The sequence below is a fragment of the Rhipicephalus microplus genome, chromosome 1 (assembly GCF_043290135.1).
Source record: "Rhipicephalus microplus isolate Deutch F79 chromosome 1, USDA_Rmic, whole genome shotgun sequence".
Lineage (NCBI taxonomy): Eukaryota > Metazoa > Arthropoda > Arachnida > Ixodida > Ixodidae > Rhipicephalus > Rhipicephalus microplus.
This window is the reverse complement of record NC_134700.1, coordinates 23874158-23893102: the sequence shown is the minus strand read 5'-3', so window position 1 is coordinate 23893102 and position 18945 is coordinate 23874158. Positions and strand designations below refer to the sequence as shown.

Sequence of the window (18945 nt, the reverse complement as noted above, 5' to 3'; positions counted from 1 at the left end):
TAGTCGTTCAATAAAATTGTGCTTCATGAAATAACATTTTAAATAGGCCTATGCAATTATCAGCAGACGTGGTAGACAAATGCTGTGACAGCGAACAATGCCTCAACGCTGAAGGCTCATAATGTCCCAGAGATATTCCCCTATGATGACGCCAAGGAAAGAGAGGTTCCTTTTCTTTCCAGTCAATTACACTGCTGGTCTTAACGTGACATCACTTAGCTAGCTGCATGAAACCAACCTTCCTTTTCTCTGAGGAATCTGTGCTCGAGCAAGAGCATTCTCACAGTGCTTCCCAACTATCGTTTGCGATCGCGCCGGGTTGGCCGGTAAATGAAGTGCGCTCCAATTGAGCTGCCACAAAAGTGCCAGAAAGTGCGTTCAAGAGGGGTGAGATGGCTGAGTCGCAATTTGGAGAAGTTTCTGGAGCAGCAAAATTTCAATTTTGGAGCAGAAGAACTTAGCTTTCAAGCAATTAGTGGCATTTAATATGTCGTCCTGTGAGCTTGAAAAGACAAATTTTTAGCAACGTGGGGGCATATATCAATTGGCTAAAAATACACATAACACTGAAACAGATATCGAAGGAAGCTTTTGAAAAGATTATCACTGTTATGAACTGAACTACCTTTTTACATACCCTGTGACCTATCTAGCCCTCGTGACAAACATGTTTTAAAAAATGGAAAGTTTAAAAATATGTAAAAAAGGTTTCACTGAAAACTATGTTCCCAGGAAACATTTAAAAAGAAAAATGCACCACACTGAAAAATATATTAAAAATTGTGGTTGCACAAAAAACGTGGTTATGTAACAGTGGGCCTTCACTTAAGGTGATGGTCCCACTCCAACCGCAACCACTCCACCTTTTGCTCGTTGTTTGTGGATGCGTGAGGCTCGCTGCGCTTCACTAAGAAAACTGAATTGGGCTACTTCAGAAAGCTTAATATCCCCTCTTTTCAATGACGTATAATTTTAATGCCAGGTTGGAAGTGTTACCTGGTAGCAATGAAAATAGTGTGAGCAACAGAAGCATTTTCGTTGCCCAAGCCTCCGTTGTACTGTGAGTATGCGAAACTATTCAACGTAACAAAGCAGAATTTACTGTGCCTCTAGACGAAGTGCCATTCAAGGTTTCTATGAAGAGATGTTGGACATAAACTAATCAGTAATTTATTCACATTCCAATGAAAATAGGCTAAATATTCAAGGTTTATGTAGGAATATCTTTTTTTCTTTAGTTATTTACGTTGGGTTTTATGGCTCAAAAGCAACAATGGCTATGATGCGCCAGACACTGGGTGATTATGATAATAGGGTTAAAATGTGAGGTGAAAAACAGATTTCTGTTTACAGTTTGTTTAGAAGACCTGTGGCGTCTAGAAACCTAAAAACATCCTTTATGGGGATGGGTGCATTTTCTGATAGTATTAACATTGGGTGTAGAGGTGTTTGTGTTCTGTAAAACTGTTTAAAACAAATGTGTCTACGTTTTTCAAAGACTGGGCATGTTATTAAAATATGATTGATAGTCAGAGGTTCCTTGCACTGTTCACATTCTGGCTGATCTTCTCCGCGCAATAAAAAGTTGTGGGTTAGGTGAGTATGACCTATACGCAGGCGGCATAGTGTTACTTCGATGAAGCGCTTTTGGTGGTTGCAAGACTTCCATTCTTGTAGAATAGGCTTGATAATTTGAAGCTTGTTATGCACTTGAGCCTGCCACTCTTCTTGCCATTTTGCCCTAAAGGCTGTCCGACGACTGTTCAAACAGTCTCTGAATGGTGCCCTTATTTCTGCTATGCTTTGATGACCTGCCCTTGTTGCTACCCTGTCTGCCTTTTCATTTCCTGGGATACCAACATGGCTCGGCACCCATACAAGCCGGATTGTCTTGCCATTTTTCTCAGCTCTTTCTAGCTTCTGTAAAATGTCCCCGAGAAACGGTTCATTTTCCGACCTAAAATGTAGGGCTTTTAATGCGCTTGAGTCAGTGTATATGACAGCTTTTTTGTGATTTCTTGATAAAATTTCTTCGAGAGCAATCAAAAGAGCATATACTTCTGCTGTGAAGATAGATACGAATGGTGGCAGTTTTATACATGTTTCTCAGTGTTTTGATATAACAGCACTTCCTGTATATTCTTGTGCTTTTGACCCATCAGTGTAGTATTCAGAGTGTGTGCTATATTTTTCTTGTACGGCTAAGAAATCCTGGATAATTTGTTCCCGTGGAGTTTCCTTTTTCCTTAGATGAGTTAAGGCAAAGTCAGTGTAGTGCGAAAATTCCAACCATGGAGCCAGTCTTTCCGGCATTCGGACAACGCTTAGTGCCCGATTCGGTACTTTAGATAGCAGAACTATAATATTTAGTGGCTATGTAGACTACATTAAATTTATTTTCATGCGATTTTGTTTAGTGCTTTGACGAAAACTTGATGAATTATTATTGTGTCAATGAGGCAGTTCATGCTGTACTTGGTCACGAATTACCGATGAAGCGACAAAAATGTACAAGCTGATACTCTGAACTTCTATATAATGAAGCAGCAGGACCATTTCTGTGATTGTATAAAGTGAAAATTCTTAAATCTTTATTGGGAAACCTACGAGACAGCATTGAATACAGCTAATTTTTCTGCTGGCCAGTTCCGTAAAAACTCGCTTTTTTTTTTCTTTTAGACACTAACTATTAACGAGTATTATACATTAGTAGATGCATATTATGTCTTGTATTTATTTGTGCTCACTAACTTGACCACTCAGTGCTTCAAACTAAATATTTTCAATTAATCATAACTCTCACAGACGTTTTTTCGTGGTAGTTTCATCTGTTGAATGAAAAATCAAGTTGTTTTATGCGAGTTCAAATGTTCACCGAATGTGGCGCATTTAAACATAATGAAAGGGTAAAACAGGTATGAACTATATCTCCAGGCTTCATAGTTCGCCTCACAAGGTAAGTCTAGTCACCACCCGTAACAAACACCAACCATAAAAGGAGGAGGGCTGAGTAATGAATTCTTTCCACTCGCACAACGTCAGCAGGTGGGGCCATGTCATCAAGCTGCAAATGGTTTCAATACGCCGGAAATTTGCGCGTACGTCACATGCTCGCAGAACAAGCATTCCCCACCACATCTATGTGCATCTTTTCGTGGTTCAGCTGCTCGTGTTTTGCGCATTCCTTTGAGTTTTTTCATGCCCGTGAAGTTCGAAATTGTGAAAAGAAGGACGCTGACATGTTGTGCAAATTTTATGTATGCAGTGCTGCTTCAAAAGGCACACGATGTTTTTTTTTCTTTCTTGCCTAGCATATGAAGACTGTTCAGATTTCACATACTTGACAAAATACAAAAGTACCACAAAATACAACGAAGAACCGTCAGCTCTGACCTGACTATTGGTCAATGCTGTGGAATTTGTACCAATGGTTCGATGCTCACAGTCCACTCTAGTACTACATATGCTCTTGTTCCTTGACCACTTCAAGAAACTGGCACACTGATTCGCAGAAATATTATCACACAGGTCGCACTTCTACATCCGCATTTTCGGTGGACTTTCTCAAATCTTGTAATTGCCGAGGATTCAGAGTAAGCCTGTATGGTCAACCAAGAATAACCTGACTTCTACGCCCATGAGAATGGCCACTTGAAAAAATAGTGCTGATACATATACTGTAGCACTGACGAAAATTTTCGATGCGAAGCATTTCTTTGTGCACTGCAAGCCTTTTGTCGTCTATTAGCGCGCTTGCCTTTCCTTTCCTTGCCTTGCTTTGCCTTGCTTTGCCTTGCTTTGCCTTGCTTTGTCTTGCATTGCCCTGCCCTGCCCTGCCCTGCCCTGCCCTGCCCCCTGCCCTGCCCTGCCCTGCCCCCTGCCCTGCCCTGCCCCCTGCCCTGCCCTGCCCCCTGCTCCCTGCCCCCGCCCACCCGCTTGCCGTCATATTCCCATCATATTCCCTCGCGTGGGTGCCGTCATATTCCCTTATGATTTTCGAATATGCATAACCCCCCTTTCTCTCCCCCCCCCCCACTAAGTGCAACCCTGAGCTCGATTGTGCTGCTACTCGATAATCTGCGTGTTTGTGTGATTACGTTGCATTTGGAAATCTATCTACTCTTGGCGAAAATGAAGAATTTCCTAAATCAAACACTTTGTGGGAGCTTAGTTAACCATGATTTAGGTAGTAGCACAAAGATGGTGAAAGCAAGACGGGAAGCAGCGTGAACCAACTTATGGATTATCCCACGTCATCCCATATACTAAGTGGTCCATGTAATATTGGTGCAGTCTTGCTACAGATGCAACCCTCGGGAGAGCGCCGCCCTGTGGCATTCGCTTCAAGGTCACTGACTGAGACCGAACAGGGTTACAGCCAGACCGAAAAAGAGGCTTTGGCAACAACATGGGCTATTCACAGGTTTGACAAGTTCGTCCGCAGCATCAGCTTCAACGTCGAGACTGACCACCTGCCACTCGTTTCACTTCTGGGCAAGATCGAGCTGGACAAGTTGCCGCCTTGTATTCAGAGACTGTGACTCAGGACAATGCAATACCAATTTCGCATGCTACACGTGCCAAAAAAACTGCTAGCGACAGCAGATGCCTTGTCTCAAATTGTCAAGGCATCCACTCCCCTCGACACAGTGGAACTTTTCACAGCAGAAGTCGTCAGCTGCATGTCGGATGTCTTGCCACTGAGTCATGAAGACATAAGACAGGCACAACAGTCCGATGAAGAGTGCAAGGCACTCATTTCCTTCTGCCAGCAGGGTTGGCCACAGAAGTCAGAAATGCCACTGCCCCTTTCAATGTATGCCTCTGTGGCAGACGAGCTCTCAGTCTGCGATGATGCTTTGCTCAAAGGTCCTTGTATAGTCATCCCATCATCCCTTCGGCCTGCGGTTTCGACGCTGTTGCACGAAGGGCATCAGGGCATCAACAGGATCAAAGCCCTAGCTCGGGAATCAGTTTGGTGGCCGGGCATCTTTTAAGACATTGCCTCTCTCATCCCCAATTGCAAACAGTGTGCATCCACCTGCGTGAACCTTGCGGAGCCCCTGGTTTCCACGGCCCTACCTCAACGTCCCTGAGAATTACTTGGAATGGATTTATTCCACCTCAATGACCAGACGTTCATCCTGGTGGTGGACGTTCATCCAAGGTTTCCTGAGGTGGTTGCTTTGAGAAGCACGACAGCTGAGGCAGTCATCGACGCTCTCAAAAGCATCTTTGCCAGACACGGAGTCCCGCAAGAGGTCAGGTCAGACAACGGTCCATTGTTCTTATCGCAACAATTTACATCATATGTAGCATCGTACGGCTTCAAACATGTGACTAGTCCACACTGCGCTCAGTTGAACGGAGAGGCAGAGAGGGTGGTTCATACAGTCAAGGACATGTTCCGCAAGTCGAGCTACCCTCACCTGGCCCTGCTCAGTTATCCGGATACTCCAGGAGTTGATAGCTTCAGCCCAGCCCAGCTGTTAATGGGATGCCAACTCAGAACCAAGGTCCCGAAACAAGAATCCAAGCTACATCCCAACTGGCTGTCGGGGAAAGACGTCGCTGCCAAGGATGAAGCTTACAAGCAGAAGCAGATGGCCAACTTCAACACCACAGAGCACGAGACCTGCCACTGCTCCAAACCAGTCGGCGTGTCCGGGTGCGGCTCGAGAAAGTCCTCAGTCCAGGGCAAAGGCCTTGAAGCTAAGTGGTCGAGACAGAGTGAGGTGGAGCCCTGCAGTGTAATCACTGTCACCTAGTGCCTTTTACACCTGCTGCTGCCAGAGAGGAACCACAGCAGACAGCTGCACAAGAAACACCGCCACCACTGCAGCATGTTCCCACTGAGGAACCTCAGCCTGCTGACCTCGCAGAATCATCAACCCACTGCGGGCAGTCGGCACAACGGTCTCTTCTGTGGCCAGGGACAGTAGTGTGATGCGAACACGTTATGACCGACGCGTTGTATTGCCGCGCCGTCTGAATTTGTAAAACTCTTTGTGTCAGGCTTCTTCCATCCTCCCAACAGACATTTAATGCTTCGATTCGAGGGGGGGATGGATGTAGAGGTCACCACCTTTCAGTGCTTTGATTAGGCTGCCACCGGAGCGTGGCACCCCCTGTACCTTCTGTGTATGCTTATATATGTCGGTCCCAATAAAGGCGGGGAACCCAGTTTTGTCGGGGAAGCCAGCTTTTGCATGTCAGTTCTTGCATGCCTGTGCCCCTTCGCGACACTAACCACGCGACAATATCTAGGTTTAACTGTATACAAAAGCCCTGTAAGATCCTGCAGGTGAAGCAACCACTCGTTCAATTCAGCATAGAGGCTTTCTACGGGGTTCGGGCGGAAAGCACTCGTAGAAAGACGAATTCCAAGATGGTGAATGGGGTCTAGCATCTACAGGGCAGTTAGTGTGGCGGACTGATAGACAACGGCTCCGTAGTGTAGGCAAGTGCGAATGAGGCTTTTATACAGATTGAGAAGACACTTCCTGTCACTACCCCATGTGGTGCATGACAACACTTTCAGAACATTCATGGTTTTTAAACACTTGCTTTTTGTATATTTGATGTGGGGTATGAGAGTTAGTTTTGCATCTAATATGAGGCCTTGGAATTTATGCTCGGTCTTTAATGATGGAGGCTGACCATGAAGATCAAGATCAATGTCAGGATCTGTATCAACGCCCCTCTTTCTAGAGAATAGGACGCAAGTGCTCTTCTGTGGGTTGAATTTAAAACAATTTTCATCTGCCCATTGTGAGACTTTGTTTAAACTTGGCTGTATTTCTCTTTCACACATGGAAAGGTTGCACAATTTAAAACTGACCTGTACATCGTCGACATATGTGCAATAAAACATATTGCTAGGAATGTTTAGGAGCAAGGAATTCATTTTCACAATAAAAACTGTGCAACTCAGTACATCCCCTTGTGGCACTCCTGTTTCTCACACACACATGGGATAAAACAGCACCTAATCAAACACTAAATGTACGATTGGACAGGTAACTTTCAATTATAGTCAACATTCGTCCCCACACACCTAAATGTAAAAGGTCTCGGATGATGCCAAAGCTCCACGTGGTGTCATAGGCCCTTTCCATATCGAGGAACAAAGAGAGAAAAAATTGGTTGTGGACGAAAGCGTCCCGAATTTGTGCTTCGATACGAACAAGGTAGTCAGTAGTGGATTTAGCCTCTCTAAACCCGCACCGATGTGGGTCAAGTAGATTATTTGTCTCTAGGAAGTGCATGAGTCGCCTGTTTGTCATCTTTTCAAAAACCTTACAAAGGAAGCTAGTTAGGGTAATGGGCCTGCAGCTTGACACACAAGACAGGTCTTTACCCTGTTTTAGGACAGGAATAACGATGGCTCCTTTCCAGGCTGAGAGGATCTCGCTCGAAAACCATACAGCATTAATCAGGGAGAGAAGAGCTTTTTTAGTTTGGGATGGCAAATGTTTTAACATTTCATGTAGTACTCGGTCGGAGCCTGGGGCGGATTTATCGCAGCAGGAAAGGGAAGCCTGTGTTACAATGTTGGCTCAAATGCAGCGCCCCCACGCGGCGCTGATAGTTGTACTGTTCACGGTAGTCCCTACCGCCTGGCCATTCGTTAATCCACACATGTAACAACTGGACACGAGGATGAAAGAAAGTTTCATGTAAGTCTTCGTTTCCACACCGCTCTGCCATCTCTTCACCATGCCAAGTTTCGGCAACCTCGAGCCGTTTGAGGGGGGAAGAGATGACTGGCCCTGTTACGTGGACCGGCTCTAAGCATTTTTCCTGGCGAATGATGTCGCCCCAGACAAGCGTACTGCCGTGTTCATCAGCTGCTGCGGGCAGAAAACGTATACTTTGCTCCGCGATTTGGTCAAGCCCGCCAAGCCCAGCGACAAGATGCTGGACAGGATTCTTCAAGTTCTTGGAAGCCGTTATTGTCCGAAGCCCTCTACCGTCATGCAGCAGTTTCATTTCAACTCACGCGTTCGAGCAAAAGGGGAATCCGTCAGCAATTTTGTCGCAGTACTAAAGAGCCTGTCTGAGCACTGCAACTTTGGGGGTGAACTCGAAAAAATGCTCCGCGACCTCGTCGTGTGTGGCATAAACAACGTGAATGTCGAAACAAGACTTCAGGAAAAACCGGACCTTACCTTCGACGACGCCGTGAAGACCGCACTGGCGATGGAAGCAGTAAAAAGGGACGCTGGTGAGATAGCGCAAGCGGACACAAGCAGCGCTTTCTCGACTCACCGTGTCTCGTCAGGTTCTGGGGGCGTCACCTGCTACCGCTGCGGGGACGGACGTCTTGTATCAAAATGCAAGCATGTGAAGACAATCTGCAACTGCTGCCACAAACGAGGTCATTTGGCGAAGGTGTGCAATTCAAGACAAAGGGACAGCCAAGTCCAAAGCAACAGCCCTATTAAGGGATGTTAATTCTCAGCTTGCAGTTCACTGTTGTCGAGTAACCGTCATCAAGTTAATACTGTACGCAAGCAGGACGCCGCTATCACTTCATCTTACGAAGTTTTTGACATGTGGCTAGTCGACTACGCACGCCGCCGCCTTTCACCGTCACTGTTGACGTTTGTGGCAAGCCGCTCCGCATGGAAGTGGACACGGGGGCAAGTGTCTCTGTCATGGCCAAGTCGCGTCTTCTTCAGCTTTTGCCTTCGGTTCCTGTGCAGCCGTCACAAATGCTTCTGCGAAGCTATTCCTGGGAACTAAAAAAGCTTCAGGGCAAAGCTGACGTCAGCGTGAAGTTTCATGGCAGGGAGGCCGGCCTACCTATTTTTCTGACCGGAGACGGATCGCCTACTCTTCTTGGACGCAAATGGATGTGTGAGCTGGGCATCGGCGTCTCAGATGTTGAAGTGATCATCCACGCACTTTCCGACATCAAACACCTAGTCTAACACTATGCCGAAGTGTTTGAAGAAGACCTGGGTACATTCAAGGGTGCTAAAGCTTCTCTACATGTTCCTTCAGATGCTCTGCCTCGGTTCTTCAAGCCACGTCCACTGCCGTACGCCTTGACAGATGTAGTAACTCAAGAAATCCATAGACTAAGAAGAGATTCCATTTTTTTTTCAGTCAAGACAGCAAAGTGGGCTGCACCTATTGTTCCTGTGACCAAAAGGGATGGACGCATCAGAATCTGTGGTGACTTTGGTGTCACCATAAACCCAGTGGCAACAGTGGAGCAGTACCCCACTCCAAGGATCGAGGACCTGTATACTGTGCTTTCTGGAGGTGAGAAATTCACAAAATTGGATTTGCGAGATGCGTACCAGCAAGTTGTCCTTGACGAGCCCTCTAGAGAGTACGTCACCTCGATGCATATGGGGTTATTTCAGTACACCCTGTTGCCTTTTGGCGTCTCATCTGCTCCTACCATATTTCAGCGTGAGATGGAGAACTTGTTCAGGGGACTGCCCCATGTAGCAGTCTATTTTGACGACATTCTTGTGACTGGCGCAAATGATGCTGAGCACTTTCGCAACCTTCGTGCTGTGCTTAACAAGCTTCAGGATTCTGGCCTCAAGCGAAAACTTGAAAAATGCCACTTCTTAGTGCCACAAGTTGAGTATCTCGGGCTCATCATCAGCCAGAAAGGCCTTTCCCCGAATGTTGACAAGGTAGCAGCCATTCTGCAGGCACCAGTGCCTCAGGATGTCAGGGAACTTCAGAGTTTCTCGGGACTTGTAAACTTCTACAGGCGCTTCTTACCCAATTTTTCGTCATTCCTTAGTCCACAGCACTTGCTTCTTTGTGAAGAGAAGAAGTGGGAGTGGGGACATGAACAACAAGATGCATTCAATGCCTGCAAGCACATTGTGACATCAGCTCCAGTTCTTGTGCATTTCAACCCTGCCAGGCCTGTTTGCTTCAGCTGTGACGCATCACCTTATGGTATAGGTGCAGTTTTGGCGCACAAAGATGCTGATGGCGGGGAACATCCCATTGCTTTTGCCTCGAGGAGCTTGTCAAAAGCAGAACAAAACTACAGTCAACTCGACAAGGAGGCACTGGCTTTAGTGTTTGGTGTGGATCGGTTCCACCAGTACTTGTGGGGCATCTCATTCAAAGCACACACTGACCACAAGCCATTTCTTGAACTGCTGGGTGCCAACATGCCCGTTCCTGTGCAAGCTTCGCCTCGAGTGGTCAGGTGGGCTCTGAAGCTTTCTGCTTACAAGTACGAACTTGTATACAAGCCTGGCAAAGAGCTCGGCCACGCTGATGCTCTTAGTAGACTGCCTCTCTTAAATGACACAACCTGCTGAAATCTTCTTGCTAGAGGAGGCATATACGAGACTCCTTTCACCAGGTGTTGTGGCCCAAGCCACACGAAATGACCCAGTTCTGGGCCATGTTGTTCTTGCTGTTCTGAAAGGAGAAAGCCTCCCAGTAGAACCAGAGTGGAACCCTTTCAATACCAAAAGCTCAGAACTCGGTCTCCATGAGGGTTGCCTACTCAGGGGATCAAGAGTAGTGATCCCAAAGTCATTGCAGGCCCAAGTTCTTGGTGTTCTCCATGCTAGCCACCCAAGTATCGAGAAGAGCCAGATGATTGCCAGGAACCATGTTTGGTGGCCAGGCATTGACAATGACATTGCCAACAGCGTGAAGAGCTACGCTACGTGCCAGACTTAACATCGAGCTGCACAGCCGGTTCAGCAGATGCCGTGGCCTTTTCCACAGCGACCCTGTTCAAGGCTTCACATTGATTTTGGGGGACCATTCTTATGTCACACATTCTTGGTTACTGTGGATGCATTCTCAAAGTGGATAGAAGTCTTTCCTGTGTTTTCCAGATCTGCAGAAGCTACCGTTTCTGCATTGAGAATTGCATTCACTCAGCATGGCCTGCCTGATGTCATAGTTTCTGACAACGGTCCTGCCTTCACCAGCGCACAGTACCTTGAGTTCTTAACTCGAAAAGGAATACGCCGCATGCTTATACCACTGTATCACCCTGCCTCCAATGGTGCAGCTGAACGAGTTGTACAAACTGTGAAGAACAAACTCAAGAAGTCTAGTTCTGGGAACTTCCAAACACAGATCTCCAGGTTTTAGTTCCACTATAGGATCACACCACATCAAGTGACAGGTCGGCCACCGTGTGAAGTCTTGACAGGAAGAATGTTTAAGACTCCGTTGGATGTCCTCAGGCCAAGCCTGCAGACATCTGTATTCCTAAAACAGCTCAAGCAGAAGTTGTATGCTGTTGATTGATTGATTGATTGATTTGTGGGGTTTAACGTCCCAAAACCACCATTTGATTATGAGAGACGCCGTAGTGGAGGGCTCCGGAAATTTTGACCACCTGGGGTTCTTTAACGTGCACCCAAATCTGAGTACACGGGCCTACAACATTTCCGCCTCCATCGGAAATGCAGCCGCCGCAGCCGGGAATCGAACCCGCGACCTGCGGGTCAGCAGCCGAGTACCTTATCCACTAGACCACCACGGCAAGGCTGCCAGAGGGTACCGGCAGGCTCCATCACTGCAGCCAGGCGATGACATGTGCACGTGAAACTTTCGAAGGGGTATACCCTGGGTGCCTGCCAGTGTTGTGGACGTCACTCCGTCATCAGCCAGTGTCCGTTTTGAAGATGGCACCTTGGGAAACCGACACAGCGACCACTTGCGCCTTGTGCCGACAGAAACATTGGCCTCTCCTGAAACTGCTATCGCTGCAGCTCCACCACAGTTGGAGCCGCCGCTTCTTCATGCACCAGCTGTTCGAGAAGTGCCTAATCAGGAACCTCGAACTAGCTTCCCTGGGAGTAGCTGTGTCATGGAGAGCGACAGGACTGCGCTCAACAGTGCTGTGCATGTGAACAGTGACTCTGTTGTGCCTACGCCTAGCACGTCGAAGTTGCGACGTGGCACGAGGACTAAAAAACCGGTGAATAGGTACTCCCAGTAGTCTTCCTCCTAAGAGGGGAGGAGTGTTACAATGTTTGCTCAAATGCAGCGCCCCCACACGGCGCTGATAGTTGTGTTGAGCTGTGCAAGCCTGGCACAGGGGAGGGGGGGTGGAAACAATAAAAACATTTCATTCTAGGCATAGGGCTCAACAAGTTCTCATGTTCTTCGCGGGCCTTATGGCCTACTGTTCATGGTAGTCACTACCGCTTGGCCATCCGTTGATCTACACATGTAACAACTATCATAAGTTCACCTAAAGTTCACCTAAAGTTCACCTAAAGTTCACCTATCAGTTCACCTAAAGAAAAAGATTCATTGTATGCCCCGTGTTTCGTAGATTTGCACTCTATTTTCTGTTTTTCTATTTCGGTTTTATGTCGCTGAAATGCTTGAGTATAGTGGGACGAGCTGGAGATCTGTTTTAAGTGCGCCCCAAGGGAGTTCGCCTGGTCCTCCAAGCTGTTGTTTCGTGTGTTCACAGGTAGAAGTGAGTGTGCTTGTTGTCCTGCTACTTTACCAATCCTGTTCCAGACTCTCGCCTCATCTGCATATGAATTATTACCGTTAAAAATTTTTGCCAGCTTTCTCTTCTTGCTTGTTGACACATTCTTCTTCCTTGGGTCTTAATGTTTTTGAAGCTGTCAAGATTATCAGCTGTCAGTGAGTACCAAAGCAGCCTCCATGCTTTATTCTGCTTTTTGCGTGCATTTCGACACTCACTATTTCACCAAGAAACCCGTCGTCTTGCGCAGAGTACTGTTTGTGGGATACATTTTGTTGCAGCATCAATTAGAAAAGCGGTAAAAAAATCAACAGCTGCACCTACGCTTAGGCCACGTATGTTGGACCAACTTAGGTGAGTAGCTTTTTGAAACTCTTCCCAGTTGGCCTTGTCAATCTGCCATCTGGCCATGTGGAGGTCATAGATTATCTATGGGTGTGCTCAGAATTATTTGAAAGTGATCACTTCCGTAAGGATTATTAATTACTTTCCATTTGAGTAGGGGTAGGAGAGAAGGGGATGTAATGCCGAGATTTATGAATGAGCAGGTGTTCTTGGCTAGGCTGTAATTTGTAGGCTGCTTCTGATTCAAAAGACAAGCGCCGGATGAGAAAAGAAACTGTTCAATTAGACAACCTCGTGCATCGCAGTGAGAATCACCCCATAAACTACTATGTGCATTAAAGTCTCCAAGGACCAGATAAGGTTCAGGTAGTTGATCTATCAAGGACTGAAATTCTTGTTTTTTAAAGTGGTACAGTGGAGGTATATAGAGTAAAAAGAGCAGATGGTGACGAGTTAGTTCAAAAGAACTGCTCGAGCAGCCAATGCCTCAAGGGATGTTTGTAGTAGTAAACGTGTACATGCAACATCCTGATCAACTATAATGGCCACCCCACCAGATGACGCTACAGCGTCATCGCGATCCTTTCTTAATGTTACATAACGACGTATAAAATTCATGTTCTTGGAATTTAAGTGTGTCTTTTGTACACACAGCACTCTTGATGAATGTTTGTGCCAGAGTTCCTGGATAACGTCAAGGTTTCTAAGCAGTCCTCTGACGTTTTATTGTATAATTTGTGTATCCATTATGAGTGTAAATGAGTGCTGTGTGTACTAAAAAAAGTATTGCGTTAAGTCAGGAGCCCTTGTCAGGACCCGTAATGATGGTTTTCGGCTTTCTGGCGCGCTCCAAAGAGCCGCTCCTGTGCTTAGGCACCGAAGACAACGTTGGACTTGCCGTTGTGTCCATCCCCTCGGATGAGGTGCTGGATGCCCGCTCATGGTTCACGCGTGCGGACACGGAAGTCTTAGGACTATTTGTCAAAACAGAAAGCCCTGGGGCTTCAAGTCTGGAGGCCTGCAAGCCTTTTGGTGGCGGAAGAGCCTGTGCTACTTCCCCCAAGGGGGTGAATGGCACTGCTTCCCGTCCACTTTGTGTGGTACGTGGGGGCGCTGCGAATTTTGGTGGCACTGGCCCCTTTTGTGCCACATCTGCGAACGAAGAACCCTGCAAAAATAAACGCTTGTGTGCCTCTCTAAATGAGATGTTTTCATTTACTTTGAGTGTAAGTATTTATTTTTCATGTTTCCATGTAGGACACATGCACTAGTAAGTGGGGTGTCCACCGTCTCAGTTTGAGCAGTAAGGAGCTCCTTCTTCACAGTTGTCTGTGCCATGTTCATGCGAACTACACTTTGCACAGGTTTGACAGCCCTTGCAGCTCTGAGAGGCGTGGCTGAAACGTTGGCACTTGAAACAATGTCGGGGGTTGGGGATGTAGGGTCGGACATTTAACTTTAAGTAGCCTGTTTCGACATGTTCTGGAAGTGTGCTTGTGCAAAATGTAAAAATGAGGTGCTTTGTAGGGGTTTCTTTGTTGTCACGCCTGATCTTAATCCTCTGTACATGCATTGCGTGCTGTTTGTTCCAGCCCTCAAAGACCTCTATCTCTGTCAGGTCAATTAGGTCTTGATCAGATACTACGCCTCGGGAACTGTTCAGGGAACGATGTGGTGTGATAGACACAGGTGTGGTTCGAAATAGGGAGAGTTTTGTCTGGTTTTTCATACTGGGCCTTGCTTTTACTTCAAGAAGAAAGCCTCTACTAGCCATATGTGCAGCCTAATAACCTGGACCAATGGTATTGGTGAGGCATTTCGAAACGAGAAACGGAGAGACTGTTTTTGCATTCTTTCCTTGTATTTCACATTGAATCACATAAAAGGGCAGGAAAATTTCTTTTGGATTTAAGAATCTATTCTGTGTTGCTTCAGTGCGCAGGGGGAGGGCGATCAGACAGTTTTGGAAATAGAAAAGAGGCCATAAAGTAAATATAAGTTCGACAGCCATGCCAGCCGCTCACCACGGAGCCCGAAATGGGGACACATCAGCACAATTATAAAAAGCCGTGCCAGCGCCAGCTGTACAAAGCCACTATAACCTAATATTATGTGACCAAGAGAGGGCACATACACAAGGTTAACTCTCGCCGCCTGGAAGATGTAAGTAAACAGAAGTGAGGAGATGACAGGAAAGATTGAAAGAGAGAAAAAGACTAAGGTCAGGGGAGAGAGAGACAGGAAAAGGCGACTGCCGATTTCTCCTGGGAGAGTCAGCCTAGGGGTGCCGTATACGTGAAGCTGGGGCCAAACGGGTGTGTTGCCTCTGCCGGGGGCCTTAAAGGTCCAATCACCTGGCGTCAGCTCAACACCCAGGATCCCCTTTTCCCTGGACACGGCAAAGCCATGCACGGCTAGGTGTGGGAGGAAGTTGAAACCCCCCCCCCCCCCATTAGCTCGGGCCCGTGGTGTCGCTACGCACCAACCGCCTGTGTGTACAAATACCCCTGCGGGGCTCAGGAACTGCAACTGTTAGTTTTCCTTCTGGGCCCAGTTGGAATGGCAAAGCATGGGGGAAGAAGACCGGCGACGGGGTGAAGGAGATCTATGTGAGCGGGAGTTGGGCTATTCAGGTGTAACATGCGATCCTAATTGCCGAGTGATGTTGCCGTAGTGCTGTGAATAACGAAAATAGAATCCACAACTACGACAAAAGCGAGCAAGCAACATGCCCCGGAATACCACATGTGTAGCAGACGGGCCAGTTATCCGGAGTATGCCAAGGGTTCACAGGTGCTCGAGGTGGCAAGAAGGGTGGAATTACCAGATAAACTGGAAGTGGTGACCTGTAGTAGTTGGTGGCTGGACTGAATGAAGGGAGCACCAGTTGGGCACGGGGTCAAGTGGCGGCTTCTGCATAAGTCAGTGGTAAAGTAACTTGTATTAGGGACGCGGGAAAAAGGAGAGCCTCAGCAACTTATTCTCTGAATAGCACGGCAAAGTGAGTGGTCCAGTGCAGTGGGGTTTAAGTTCATGGTGGCCACAAGACAAAGCTGTCGAGCAACTTCCTCCTGGATGTACCACTGATTTTGAGGCATCAATGAGGTGTAGTCAGAGCCACTGCTTCTGCACTACAGAGCTGAAAAGTCCGCTGTTAGCATATTAGTGCGACATGTAGAAATTCACAGCTTGCACAGCTCACAAAACTTTGACAGAGCTTAATCACAGTCAAGACAGTCTGTGGGTCTTTGGCCACGAGCATACGAAAAGCGTCTTCGTCAATGCCTTTCATTGTATGCTTCATTCTCTCAGCCTGTGTCATACTCGCATCCACTCACCTACAGAGGCCGATCATTTCCTCAATGTAGCTCGTGAAGGTTTCACCATTTTCTTGAAATTGTTCACACAGGATATGTCCAGTGCGAAGCTTGCGCATGGATAGGCAATGAAAAAAACAAGGTCACGGTCTCTTTGAAAAGCAACCATATGGTGATTGCTGAACCATAGGCTGGTTAAATCTGTGAGGTAGAAGATGACGTGAGTCAGCTTCGCAGGGTCATCCCACTTGTTAATCGCGCTGTCACACTCGTACTCTGCCAGCTAGTAGTCGACATCATGATTTTCAGTGCCATTGTAGGGTGGGTCACGCAGAGGAAGTACATCAGGGCCCATGGCAGACGGTGACGTGGAAGAGGCTTCTGGGGGAACAATGCGCTCAGTAATTCTGAAATCAGATAGTAGCTTACGGATGCAAAACTCCAGCACGTTGAAGGAGATTACCCAGCAGCTCCACTAAATACAGCAAGCGAGGTCGACTATGAATACTTGTTAATATTATTGATGAAGCGTTAGCCGCAACAAGCTGGTTCAGGCAGAAACCCAGCTAGCACAAGCCACACGAACAACGTCTTTTTCCATGATGGCACAGAGCCCTTCCTGTTATAGTTCCTACAAGGACTGAGAGTACATGTAAATAAATAAAATTAATAACAACATCCCAATGCTCACCTGTGGTCGATTGCCATTCCGTGAGCGGTCTGCTTGTCGCCATTCCTCGGTGAGCTCATGCACCTCACTTGTGAGCTCCTCATTGGTACGCGTCGTGATCTCCAGGTTCCGACGCAAAACCACATTGAGGTGCATCAGCTCACGGCATCTGTGTACAACAAGACACCATGTGCAACATTAGTGTCATCGCAGTGACAATTTACAAGCGTCTGCTTTATGCAATCCACAAAATTCTTCACACTTACCAAATGCTCTTCAAGCATGCTGTTGGCTAACAAAGAATTTGGTCAAACGGGCAATTTACTTAGTTATATTGAAACTTTCTTAGATTGAAATTTGAACTTTCACACAACATAGCATAACTACAGACACATTTTTACAGAACATGGGCTGCAAAAATGCTTAAACAGTGATAAATGAAATACAGTGGAACCCCTATTATACGACTTTTAAGAGACCACGCAAAACCATCATAAAATCCAGGCGTCGTATACAGCGAAATTCAGAGCAAGCGCCCCCACCCGTACAAATACCCCCTCCCCCTAACTTCACAAGCAATTTCAAATAGTCAAATCTCATTAATTGAAACACGCTTCATTCGAACTTCCGGTTAATTCGAACTAACACTGTGGTCCCGCCAAAGCTATGTGTATTCCAATGGGCGAAAACGCCCGGTAATTCAACCGCGCAAGCACTTACGACGGTTATTTCGAACATAACGTGCTCCTGAAATGCTCTCAGCACCTTGTACCTTGCACGCGCATCACCGATTACTTCAATTAAAGACGGATTTCCTGTGATTTGTGAATGAATGTAAGTCTTCTCAAACTTCCCTTTCCTGTGTTAGCTCCATGCACACGTGCTACTGCATTGTGAGCCCTCCGTTCATTTAGCTTTCATTAATTCCGACTTCTTTTCATTCGAACAAATTTTCGGGCCCCTTCAATTCGAATTATCGAGATTCGACTGTATCAGCGTCGTCCCCTTTTTTCACCACTCCACGACAACTGCCCAGTTACAATGGCCGTGGATTTTTCAACAAATATTGTGTTTTCTTTTGAAGTCCTGCTGGCCCCCATGAATCCAATCTAATCCAATCCTGCTTTGCACTGCAGCCTGATTGCTCTGCACCATTTGTTGTTTTGTGTTTGCAGTGAGAGGTCAGCTATGCTTGTGAAGTTCTACACAATGGCGAAGAAAATCGAGGTTATTCGGTGGCATCGAGAAAACGAAAAGAACGTGCACCAGACATCTCAACAATTCAAGCTCGATTGGAAGCGCATACAGGAGTGGGAGAAGAATTTCAATAATTTGCTGCAGCTAAACAACGGGAATGCAAAACTTTGACAGAAGCTCAGTAACGGTGCATCACTGTTCAGTGAACATGTGGACGATGCTCAATTCGAGTACCATGAGCATGAAATAAGTGCAGAACGCGCCATCAGCAACCAAATTCTTTCTGAAGAGGCCGTCAAAATTTCCAGCAGGATGCAGGTGGGAAACTTCGTAGCCTCCGGCCATTACATAAATTGCTTAACAGGGGTTCGGCGTTGCAATTTGCTACACTACGAACGAGAGCCTGAAGACACGCGAGAAACTTTTGAAGGCAGCAAATGCCTCTCAATCTTCACGAACTCGCAGTGACAGCAAAACTGCTACACCTTATACAGTCGAGCCCACATATAACGGCCCCACTTAAAACGAACTTTCGCTTAAAACAAACAATATCCGCCTGACCGTCAAAATATACATTGGTTCAATGGCACAAAATCGCACTTACAACAAACGTCTCCGAGCGCTGCTGATCGCTTACAGCGAACGAAGTCAGCGGTCTGCCGACTTCCCGGGAAACCAATTTCGACCACCGATCAGGCATCGGGGAAGTGCCCATACATTCTTATTGTTAAACGCCGACCCTGCCTCCGCGACCCTTTAGTTGCCGCTCTCCCCAACCCATGGAGGAAGGAAAGCTGTTTCCTTCCTCCATGTCCCGACTGCTTTTTGTTACGCACCCCTCCATCCTTTGTCCCCCCGCTACTCTGAGCAACCCGAATCGCCAGACGAGGGCCGTGTTTTCACAATGCCACCGATCTTTCGAAGACCGGTCGGCCATCTACCCTGTTTTTTATCTC

The 18945-nt window shown here is 46.9% G+C and overlaps 1 protein-coding gene across 12 annotated transcripts in view; it reads right to left on the bottom strand.

Moving 5' to 3' along the window:
• LOC119178046 (uncharacterized) overlaps positions 1 to 18945 on the bottom strand; it is an 831732-nt gene that overhangs the window by 612720 nt on the left and 200067 nt on the right. For all 12 annotated transcript variants that reach the window (XM_075869285.1, XM_075869292.1, XM_037429209.2 and 9 more), the window contains one exon: positions 16814 to 16961. In XM_075869285.1, the coding sequence (XP_075725400.1) occupies positions 16814 to 16961 (148 nt within the window). The remainder of the gene's footprint in view (positions 1 to 16813; positions 16962 to 18945) is intronic.